Source organism: Lynx canadensis, chromosome C2 (genome assembly GCF_007474595.2).
Source record: "Lynx canadensis isolate LIC74 chromosome C2, mLynCan4.pri.v2, whole genome shotgun sequence".
Classification (NCBI taxonomy): domain Eukaryota; kingdom Metazoa; phylum Chordata; class Mammalia; order Carnivora; family Felidae; genus Lynx; species Lynx canadensis.
The window spans coordinates 9320006-9332015 of NC_044311.2; the positions used below are offsets into that span (position 1 = coordinate 9320006).

Sequence of the window (12010 nt, forward strand, 5' to 3'; positions counted from 1 at the left end):
CTAACTTAGGTTCAAATAAAATGCTTTTCCTTTCTCTTTAAAAAAAAAAAAAAAAAAAGTCTTGGGGCACCTGGGTGGCTCAGTTGGTTAAGCATCCCACTCTTGATTTCAGCTCAGGTCATCATCTCATGGTGGTGAGATGGAACCCCAGATTGGGCTCTGTGCTGGGCATGGAACCTGCTTAAGTCTCTCTGTCTCCCCTTTGTCCCGCCCCCCCCCCCGACTCGCACATGCACACCTACGTCCTCTCTCTCAAATAAATAAATAAAACTCTTTAAAAAAAAAAAAGAAAAAAGAAAAAGTCTTAGCTGGCATCTGAAAGTTCAATCAGAACGGTGATTAAGGTAGGAGGTATTTGGGGGGTTATTTTGTTTTGGTGGGTAAGGAACCACTCCAAATACAGGCATCCATCAGTAAGGCTGTAACAATGGTGGGGGAGAAGAACAGCTGAGGCCAAAAGTAACACAGGGAAAGTTCCCTGATCACCTCTACAGTGTATACAGCTGTGAAAGTAATTAAACCATAGTCCTTTCCTATTGATTCAGAAAAAAATAAAATCCAAATAAGGTCCTATTCCAAATAATCCATTTGATGGTTCAGTGTTATAAATTATAAGTGCCAAAAGACGCAAAGCTAGAAATTACAATATACCTTAATATTTAATGATCCTTTTTTATTACTCAATGTATAAATAGAAGACACTAACAGTGCTACTGTTTCCCTGAAAACACTGAAACTAAAAGCCCAGATAACAGTGATATATTTAGTCATTTTTCTCCCTAAACATAGCCCTAGAAAGTTGTATCAGGCAAGAGCTGTAACAAGTTATCTCTATTGTTTAGGAGGTGGTATTTGTGGAGTCATCTTTGTACTTTTTCACATTGCCTAAGTTTTTATAAACACGAAGTACTCTTTTCATAAAAATAAAAAGATGATCACTTTATACACTAATTAGCTAACAGATAGCTACTTGACCTAAAATACTTGATTTTTATTCATCAGGAAAACTTGTTTGATAAGTTAATCACTAAAAAATATTTCTAAATTTTTATGTGGGTGACTTGAGTAGTATGTTATTCCAAAGTAAACCCCAAATTGAATTTGACTTGTCTTCCTCTTACCAAACATCTTTGCTCTATACCCTACCCTAATATCCAAACAATGTATGTGTAAGTCAACTGAGTCAAGAGTATCCAGTGCTTATATTTGTAATACAAAAGGAAAATAAAACCTACATGTTTTTTCCAAGCTACCTAAGATGGATGTATTCGTAACATGTCTTATACACACTCACCTGTGCAGAGTTCCACCACGAGCCAGAGATGATTGCTGGTTTCATACCATTCATGAAAAGTTACGATATTCTTGTGTTTAATTTCATGGGTGAGACGGACCTATAAAAACAGCATTCATTCACACACACTCACAAGTTGTTAAAATCTGCATCTATTAAGAAAACCTAAACACACAATTGGGAAGTGCTTAACAGTGGAATTTAGTGGAATTCTATACAGATATTACAAATGATAGTTATGGAGGCTGGTGACAAAAAATGGTAATATACAATGTTTAAAAAAAAAAAACCTCATGCAATACAGTTTTGTGTATTTGTGTAAACATAACATTACAAAAGAAATATTCATAGGAAAATGACTAAAAGTTAAAAATAGCTGAAACTGCTGATTTTAATTTTTTCTACTTTTCTACTTTCTAATAGTGAGCACACAATACTTTCATAATCATGAAATAAATCATTTTCAAGGAGAAAAAAAAAAAACCTTACCAAGTAAAAATAATTCAAAGGCTCAATAATAGTTAAATTATGTATCAACTGACAAAATATTAGCCCAACATGAAAACAATTTTAAACGTAAAAAATGATAGTATAATGTTAAGTGAAAAAGGCAAGAAACAAATTATGTAATACCATGACTTTAAAATTGAAACAGAACTCATAGTAAAAAAGACTAGAACAAAAAAAACCAGGACAGGACTGTCTCACGTGATGGAACTGTGCTGCCCTTTTTTCTTCTACCCGTTCTTCTATATTGTACAAATTTTCTATAATGATGCTGTATTACTTTTACAATGTTTAAAGGAACTCTCAGAGGGTTCTACAATTTTCTTTTTAAATATAGCCTTAGTGGGGGTGACTGCCTGGCTCAGTCAGTAGAGCACCCAACTCTTGACCTCAGGTCGTGGGTTCAAGCCCCACACTGGGCATGGAGCCTACTGATATGTATCATATATAATATATATCCATCCTTCGTGAATCCTAGTATCAATTCCCTCAGGCTATTAAAAGAAGAGCCATTGCAGTGAATATACTGATCTTAAGATGTACATTTCCATTAGATCATGAGAATACCTGTGCACCAAAACAAGAGTGAATTCCAACCTCAATAATAAAGATGCAAGGGTGCCTGGGTGGCTCAGCCGGTTGAGTCTGACTTAGGCTCAGGTCGTGATCTCACAATTCAGGAGTTCTAGCCACACAGCTCAGAGCCTGCTTCAGATCTTGTTTCCCTCTCTGCCCCCCCCCCCCCAGGGTGCGCTCTAGCTCTCTCTCTCTCTCAAAAATAAATATTTAAAAATAAAATAAAGACGCAAGAGCCTGTCTGTTAAAAAAAAAAAAATACTCCGTTGACTCACGGGGGTTTTGCTTTCTCCTTTCAAGACCCCATTAAAAATGGAAACTAGGGGCGCCTGGGTGGCTCAGTCGGTTAAGCGTCCGACTTCGGCTCAGGTCATGATCTCGCGGTCCGTGAGTTCGAGCCCCGCGTCGGGCTCTGTGCTGACAGCTCAGAGCCTGGAGCCTGTTTCAGATTCTGTGTCTCCCTCTCTCTCTGACCCTCCCCCCGTTCATGCTCTGTCTCTCTGTGTCTCAAAAATAAACGTTAAAAAAATTTTAAAAAAAGTGTTTAAAAAATAAAATAAAATAAAATAAAAAAAAATGGAAACTAGAATCACAAAAAAAACATGTGCTTTATTAGCAAACCATCCAGACTCAGAATTGGTGACAACTACCCAAGCGCTTTGGATCCTTGTTTTCTGATTCTCTTACACACACACACACACACACACACACACACACACAGTCACTCACACTCAACACTGGCTAATCGGCCCATAATTTGTAGAAATACAGAGCTCCCTATTTAAAAAATGGAATGTGGTACATACACTCTAGGAACAACTCAGTGGGTTCATATTCTAACACAAAGAAAGGGAAATGAATCCACATAATTTAGAAAACATAATTGAGATGGGGAGAAAAAAAAAAAAAAGAGTGGTCAAGAGAACCTGAGGAGCACCTTATAATAAACTCCCAATAAATTCTGTCCCAGTAGAGACTAGGGAGGACATAGGGTGAGCCTGTCTAAATGATTCCCACGGACTCAGCCACCGGAAGGGGAAGGTCCTAATGGAAAACAAACGTGTGGAAACTCCCACAGAAATCAGGCCACAGTCCAGCCTCGGATGCTCACTACCACTCACTATATGCCAAGTACCCACTCTGCCAGATGCCTCCGCTCTCTCCATCTCGCCCTCCACCACCCGTCTGTTGATTAAATATACTACTAAAACTAATCTCCTTCCCGTGTGGCTACTATGAACTTTAAAGTCAGATCTGTAGCCCCCATTATATTTGGGTTGACCAGCACTGTTAGATGTTTACTAATAACCGTATCATCTCCAAAATCTGGCACACATCCTAGCTCATGACCACTGCTCCTTCACTTACCAACTCACGGTCTCTACTACTCACTTCTGGTTCAGTTCAAACCTCCACACTCCGCATAGGAGCGAGCAACCGAGGCAGACGCCAGCCATGCTGACTGATCCGACTTCCGTTTGGAATCCCCAATCTTCAATGGCCCCAGCTATCCTGTCCACCAAGTGACTATTCACGCTTTTTTTTCCTTCTGCCTAGAACCCAGCCTTCCCCTCCCCCACCTAATTGAGGACTTAGCTTCTCATCTCAGAGAAAACCTCATCAGAAGAAAAACGCCTTATGTTCCTAGCATCGAATCTACAGACGAGCCCGCATCTTGTCTCGTACACCTTTCTTCAACTACCCACACTCCATACAAAAGCCCACACCACCTCACACCCATTAGAATAGCGATCTTCAAAACGAAACAAAAAACAGAAACAAGAGTTGCCGAAGATGTGGAGAAATGGAATCCCTTGTACACTGTTGGTGGGCGTGTAAACTGGTACAGCCTCTGTGGAAAACAGTACGGCAATTCCTTAAAAAAAAAAAAAAAGTTCAACTAAAATATTCCACTTCTGGGTATATCCAAAGGATTGAAAGCAGAGTATGTCCCGAAGACATACGTGTGCACCCGTGTTTGCCTACTCACAATAGCCAAAAGGCAGAAGCAACCTAAGTGTCCAATGACAGGTAAATGGATAAGCAAAATGTGGTATATACATACGATGGAATATTCTACATTCTCAAAAATGAAAGAAAGTCTGACACATGCTACAACATGGACAAACTCTGAGGACATCATGCTAAGTGAGGTCAGTCATAAAAAGACAAATGATGTATGACTCCACTTACATGAAGTACCATTCAGAGACAAAGTAGAATGGCAGGTGGCTGGGGATGGAGAAATGGGGAATCGTCGTTTAATGTGTACAGTTTTAGTTTTGCAAGATGACAAGAGTTCTGGACAATTCAGCAATCGTACTTTGGGTATTTATTCAAACGAGTTGAAAACAGGTCCACACAAAAACCTGTTCACACATATAGCAGCTTTATTCTCAAAAACAATCAAGATGCCCTTCCATCGGCAAATGAATTTAAAAACCTGGCACACTGGGGCGCCTGGGTGGCTCTGTCGGTTGAGTATCCGACTTTGGCCTAGGTCATGATCTCGCAGTTCATGAGTTTGAGCCCCGCATCGGGCTCAGTGCTGACAGCTCAGAGCCTGGAGCCTGCTTCGGATTCTGCGTCTCCCTCTCTCTGCCCTCCCCTATTCGCACTGTCTCTCAAAAATAAATAAACATTGGGGCGCCTGGGTGGCGCAGTCGGTTAAGCGTCCGACTCCGGCTCAGGTCACGATCTTGCGGTCCGTGAGTTCGAGCCCCGCGTCGGGCTCTGGGCCGATGGCTCAGAGCCTGGAGCCTGCTTCCGATTCTGTGTCTCCCTCTCTCTCTGCCCCTCCCCCCTTCATGCTCTGTCTCTCTCTGTCTCAAAAATAAATAAACGTTAAAAAAAATTTTTTTAATAAATAAATAAACATTAAAAAATACATAAAAACTGGCACATATGCAATGGAATATTGTCCATCAATAAAAAGAAATGAGCTCTCAGCCACAAAGAAACAAAAGAAAACTTAAATGCATATTGCTAAGATGTCAACCTGAAAAGGCTACATACTGTGTAATTCCAAGTCTATCACATTCTGGAAAAGGCAAAACTATGAACACAATAGAAAGATCAATGGTTGCCCAGGGTTGGGAGGAAGGGGGAGGGGTGAATAGGTGGAGCACAGATGATTTTTAGGGCAGTGAAACTCTTCTGTATGATTCTATAGTGACAGATCCATAGCGTCACACATTTGCCCAAAACTATGGAACGTACAACAACAAGAGTGCACCCCGAGGTAAACTACGGATTTGGGATGATGATGTGCCAATGTGGGTTCGTCCGTTGTAATAGATGTACCACTCTGGTAGGGATGTTGACCATGGGGAACGCTATACATGTGTGGGGACAGGGAATATAGGGGAAATCCCTACACTTTCTTCTTGATTTTACTGTAAATCTAGAACTGTTCTTGAGACACCTGGGTGGCTCAGTCAGTTAAGCATCTGACTCTTGATTTGGGCTCAGGTCTTGATCCCACAGTTGCTAGATGGAGCCCGGCCTGAGTTCCACAAGAAGCGTAGAGACTGCTTAAGATTCTCTGCCTCTCTCCCTCTGCCCTCCCTGCTTGCACAGGTGTGCTATCAAACTGCTCTTAAAAAATTAACCTTAAAAAAAAAGTGGAGTTCTAGAGATGGTGATGGTTGTACAGCAACATTCATGTACTTAATATCACCAACTGTATACTTAAAAGTGGTTAAGATAGCAGGCGCCTGGATGGCTCCGTCGGTTGAGTGTCCGACTTCAGCTCAGGTTATGATCTCACTGTTCATGAGTTCGAGCCCCACATGGGGCTCTGTGCTGACAGCTCACAGCCTGGAGCCTGCTTCAGATTCTGTGTCTCCCTCTCTCTCTGCCCCTCCCCCTCCCTCCTTCCCTCATTCAAAAATAAACATAAAAAAAATTTTTTTAAATAAAAATTTTTAAAAAGTGGTTAAGATGGTAAACTTTTTGTTATGTGTATTTTACCACAATGGTGGGGGGGGGGGGAACCTAAGTTTGGTCCAGGATATAAATTTCAAACTCAAGTCACTCTCACCCAAAGTCTTTCCTTTGGCAAGCTTCATAAATCACATACTAAATTTAAAAGTAAATGATCTAGGGGCACCTGGCTGGCTCAGTCAGACTCCTGACCTTGGGGGGTAAATTCAAGCCCCACATGGAATGTAGAGATTATTTAAACTTTAAAACTTTGAAAATAATTTAAAAGTTAAAGTAAATGATCTAATATAGACCATATTTTTCCTGACTTTTCCCAAAAACACCACTAAGTTGCTAATTACTTAGGGATGTTTATTAGTCACTCTTCACAATTGGTGTGGCACTAAACAGACAGAAGGTCACCCATTCCAGATTGAAAATGTGGCATCTGTTATAGTGAATTCAACAGCTTCTGTTTATATGCTACTTGTTCTCCTTGATCGTAGGTAGCTCTGTGTTTTCCTAAAGGGAGGAAAACATACTCCACTTACCCAGTTGGTTATTTCAGGCCTTTTGCACTTATCACTACAAAGAATAGCTACAAAATTGATTGTTCCCTTCCGTCGCCCTTTATAAACAACAGTCTTGCTTCCTCTGCCAATCTCCTCATACAGAATGAAGTTTTCCATCTCCGGGCCAACTTCTCACATTGGATAAAACAACAGCCTAATAGCATCTCTAGTTCCTAAAAGGCAAACAAAAATAAAATTTACAAATGCAAGCTAGTTGCACGATTAATTAGCCTAGCATAGTATGTTAATCTAATAATTCTATAAACTCAGAAAATTCACCTACAAGTGTTGTATACCAGTGTCTTTTTGTAGGGGAAAATAAAACTAAAAAACTAATACTCAACTTCCTTCAACAAGGTCTTAAAAAATGATGAAAATGACAGCTATTTCTAACACATGTAACAAAATGGGGGATGAATGAGATTCCAATGTATCTCGACACTTTTGTTACCAAGGAAGGCACGTTGTGTCAATATCTGTATAGAATGGGGCAACATATGACCCACCTAAACCTCAAACATGAGAAGCAAAAGAGACAATGTATGTTAAAATATTTTATAAACAAATATGGAATGCTAATATTCCCATCTAATCCAGAGATATTCTAAGAAATCAATCCAAATATTAAAGTCAGCTGTTACCAAACTCCTGGTTCCTGGGCCAAACCCTGCTGCTTTTGTAAAATTTAACTGTATCATAGCCACACCCATTCACTTATATATTGTCTAAAGCTCCTTTTAGACTACAATTGCAGAGTTGTTATGACCAGAGCAATGGCTTCAACACATTCTAAAATACTTACTATCTGGCCCTTTACAGAAAAGAGTTTGCCAACTCCTGTTTTAAGTTAAAAAAAAAATTTAACCAACCATTTCATCATCTAGGATATAACCAGATAAGAGTTCATTTTCTTGGCCAACAGAATGACCTAATTTGCATGCATGAATAGGAGTTGATGCAGTCTTTCATCAGTTAGATTTTATTTAGAATTGAAGTACAGTAGTGAATTCAGGATTTTAAACATATTTATAATACATCAAAGTAGTTAATTTGCAAAATATATTTTAAATTGGCATCTCATAGATGGAAGGATTTTACATAACTATAGAAAATTTCCCAGAAATCATCCAGTAAGCAGTAGATATACTCTTTAAAAGCAGCTCATGTTTCTATATGGTATCCAGTAAGTCAGAAACTATACCGAAAACTCTTTGACACAGAGAATGTAAAACTGAAGTTAATGGGTATGGTGTTTCTTTTTGGGCAAATGAAAATGTTCTGAATTAGTACTGATGATTGCACAACTTTGTGAATACACTAAAAATCACTGAATTGCACGTTTTAAAGGGGTAAACAATATAGTATGTGAATATCACAATTTTTGTCGATATAATTGACATGTACATTAAGTTTAAAGTGTACAGGTGTTGATTTCAAACATTTATAGATCATAATCTGATTACTATCATAGCATTAGTCAACACCTCTACATGTCACATAATTACCACTTTTTTGTGGTTAAGAACATTTAAGATTTAGTCTCATAGCAACTTTGAAGTACATGATACATTATTGTTTAGTGTAATCACTATGATATACATTAAATCTCTGGAACTTATTTTCTGTTGTGGGCCATACAAACACTGGCTGAGGGACATATCTGGCCAAGAGGCAGCAGTTTGTCCTGTCTTGGCATATGGAACCAGTAATCCAGGAATCTAACAACTAATCCTATGATTCCATCTTCCAATGACATTAAAATTTACTGCAAAAAGCGAAATAATCTACTATAAAGATGTATAGGCTAGTAGTTACATTTAGTTATTTAGATTACAAACCTGGTCTCTACACCAAACCAGAAGAACTCAGACTATTGACAGCAAAATTCTTTAAACTCTAAGCAGAAAGGATGTGGGAAAAATCTGAATTTAAATCAAAGGAAACCCAGGACACCTGGGTGGCTCAGTTGGTTGGGTGACCAACTTTGGCTCAGGTTATGATCTCATGGTTCATGGGTTCAAGCCCCACATTGGGCTCTGTGCTGACAGCTAAGAGCCTGGAGCCTGCTTTGGATTCTGTGTCTCCCTCTCTCTGTCCTTCTCCTGCTCATGGTTTCTCTTTCTTTCAACTATAAATATTTTTAAAATTTTTTAATAAACGGAAACCCAAAAATGGCACAGATAGTAAAAGGGTTCATTAAAAAAATAAATTCTAAGTTCCCTATACTCTCTCCACTCTAAAACCCACTCTTTAAAAAGAGCCAATCCTGACTCCTGACCCACCAAAATGCAGCCTAGACACGAGTAATTTTCTGGCAACAATACATAGTATGTAATATAACCAAAGAAAGATTAAATTGGCAGTATGTTAAGATGGAAAAGCTATTTAGCCAGGAAAAAAACCAGACCTTTAATTACATGTTCACAACTTGGCTCTATTAGGATACACAAGGATAAGGTGTTGAAATAGTCTCCTGACTTTTTATATAAGACAGAGAGTTGATTCCTTCAGGGTCGACTGGGTGGCTCAGGTGGCTAAGCATCCAACTCTTAATTGTGGCTCAGGTCATGACCTCACAGTTGTGAAATCAAGTCCCTTGTCAGGCTCTGTGCTGGGCCTGCTTAAGATTCTCTCTCTCCCTCTCTGTCCCTCCTCTGCTCACCCTCCCTCTTTCCCTCCCTCCCTCTCTCTCAAATAAATACATAATTTATTCCTTGAGAATATGGTTTTAAGCCACAAGAAAAAAAATTAAATCTTTACATTTTCAATTTGATTCAAGCCAAATAAATTCTTTTCTGAAATCTTTTACTGAGTAGGGGCATCTGAGCGGAACAGGCAGTCTGAAATTAACAAAATGCATCAATTACAAAGTCAGCTAAGGTTGGTTTACTATTGAAGCACTTCCCCTCTCTGGGGCTCAATTTCCTTAGAATAAAATAAGAATTGGATCAGGGGCGCCTGGGTGGCGCAGTCGGTTAGGCGTCCGACATCAGCCAGGTCACGATCTCGCGGTCCGTGAGTTCGAGCCCCGCGTCGGGCTCTGGGCTGATGGCTCGGAGCCTGGAGCCTGTTTCCGAGTCTGTGTCTCCCTCTCTCTCTGCCCCTCCCCCGTTCATGCTCTGTCTCTCTCTGTCCCAAAAATAAATAAATAAATAAATAAAGAATTGGATCAGATAATCTTGTAAATTACCTTTTCAAATTGGAAATTCCACAACTTAAGATTCTTTTTGACTCCAAGGGCATCCTCACCTTATACTTCCTAATATGTAATGTGTAAGCTCTTACATTATACAATAAAACACAAATACAGAAACCCCTCCAAAAATAAATGTATAGTTTAATGAATTATTATAAACGGGACTGGCCGTCGGGGAGTTCAAGCCCCACATCACATTCACAGCGTGGAGCCTGTTTGGGATTCTCTTCCTCACTCTCTACTCCTGTCCCACACTCTCAAAATAAATAAGTAAACTTAAAAAAACAAATAAACACGAGGGCTAACCTTGTGATCACCACCCACTTGGCCTGCCACTCCAGAAGTCCCTTCCTGAGCCTATGACAATCACAACTCCTCTTTTCCAAAAGTAATCTCTCTCCTGACTTTCACAGTTAATCACTTTCTGGCGTATCTTTAACGTTTTCTCACCGAGTGTGCATTCCCAGACACCAGAGGTTAGTCTTCCACGTTTTCTAAAGGCGTGGCACGTCTTTTAAGGATCTTTTAAATCTACAAGTTAGTCTAGGTATTATCAGAGAAGGCAGAAGTCAGAGCAAGTCACGCTTAGGAATAAATGAGGCATTTAAGATACGGGGGCGCAGAACCTACATTCAACAAACTCTTCGAAACTGACGAGGTGATAGAGGCAGGAAGATAAAACTCTCCCTTCATTTCTCTCTACCGTCAGATCATTAATTCCTCCACCAGCAGCAGCCACCGCCGCCCCAGCCCAGGCCTACTGAATAAGAAATTCTGGAAGCGGACCCCAGCAATCTGTGGTTCAACTCCCTCCCGCCCCACCCCCCGGGACGCACACTCAACTTTACTACCCACAGGCCAAAACAACCTTTTTCGAGGGCATAAAAGGTGGCAGGCACTGCGCTTTGCATTCAACAGGTGCTTCTCCTCGAAGCACTTTACAGACCAAATTAACTGCAGGCTTTGAGTTTAGTCTGACCTGGAAAGTGTAGGCTCGGGGTCGCTAGGTCAACACCCCCCACTCCAAGCAGCTCGTGACCAGCGAACTGGAGGCTTTCACTGCCTCTCTACGTCCACGGACATCTGCCAGCACCGCCGGCTTAGAGCTCGGGACGCGTTGCTAGGGTGTTTAGGGGAAGAACTCCGAATCGAGGGCGTCCATAAAGCGCATCTCCCGAACCCTACAGCCACGAATCCTCCCTGCACCCAAGTCCTTGAAGAGGTATCCCGTGTTCCCTGAACCAAAAGCCTCGAGAGAATTGTCTAAGGTGTTTAGTTTAACCCGGTAACAAAGCAGAGCCCTGACAGAGAGGAAGACTCGAGGGGCACAGGGTCCACGGAGGGAGGGTAGGTGAGTGGCGCCCCTCCAGGCCCGTACTGTCCTCCGCGCTCGCTCATGGAGACCCGAACCCAAACTCGTGGACCCCAAAACTACCACCGCTACTCACCTGAGCGCTCAAGGCGGAGAAGCCGCCGACCCAGCGGGCTGCTCCCGCGAAGGCGCGGGTCTCAGCTTCTACCCCTTTGGGACCGGTCCACTTGCCAAGGCCAGGGGTGAAGCAATGGCGTACGGCGGAACGCGCAGGCGCAGTTCAAAGCTGTGTGGTCCAGCACCCCTCTGCATTTGGATTCGCCCATGCCGTCTCCAGGGCAGCACGCAGAACGCCGGAAGGAGCGCGGGGCGCTGACTGGCTGAGCCGTTTGGGTTCTCATTGGCTGAGGCCCGGAAGTGCGGGACCTTGGCAAAGCGTTTGTCCAACCTAACTGGGTGTGGGGGCCGGGTTCTTGGGCAGATAGGAGACCTATGCGCAGTTGGGGGCTATGAAAGCCTAGGCCGTTGTCATTTCTTCTCCCCCTACACGGTCTTCTGTTTCCTCCCATCCTTTTTTTGACGCTTGCCGGAGCTCAAAGACGTGGCGACATAGTCTGAGTAATAGCTAA

The 12010-nt window shown here is 41.5% G+C and overlaps 1 protein-coding gene across 1 annotated transcript in view; it reads right to left on the reverse strand.

Annotated features, from left to right (window-relative positions):
- The window catches only part of ULK4 (unc-51 like kinase 4), a 572731-nt gene extending 561144 nt beyond the window's left edge, over positions 1 to 11587 (reverse strand). The window contains 3 exon segments of the mRNA XM_030328370.2: positions 1295 to 1394; positions 6853 to 7046; positions 11518 to 11587. Of these exon segments, the coding sequence (XP_030184230.1) occupies positions 1295 to 1394; positions 6853 to 6990 (238 nt within the window). The 5' untranslated portion in view covers positions 6991 to 7046; positions 11518 to 11587.
- Between the last annotated feature and the right edge of the window lie 423 nt (positions 11588 to 12010).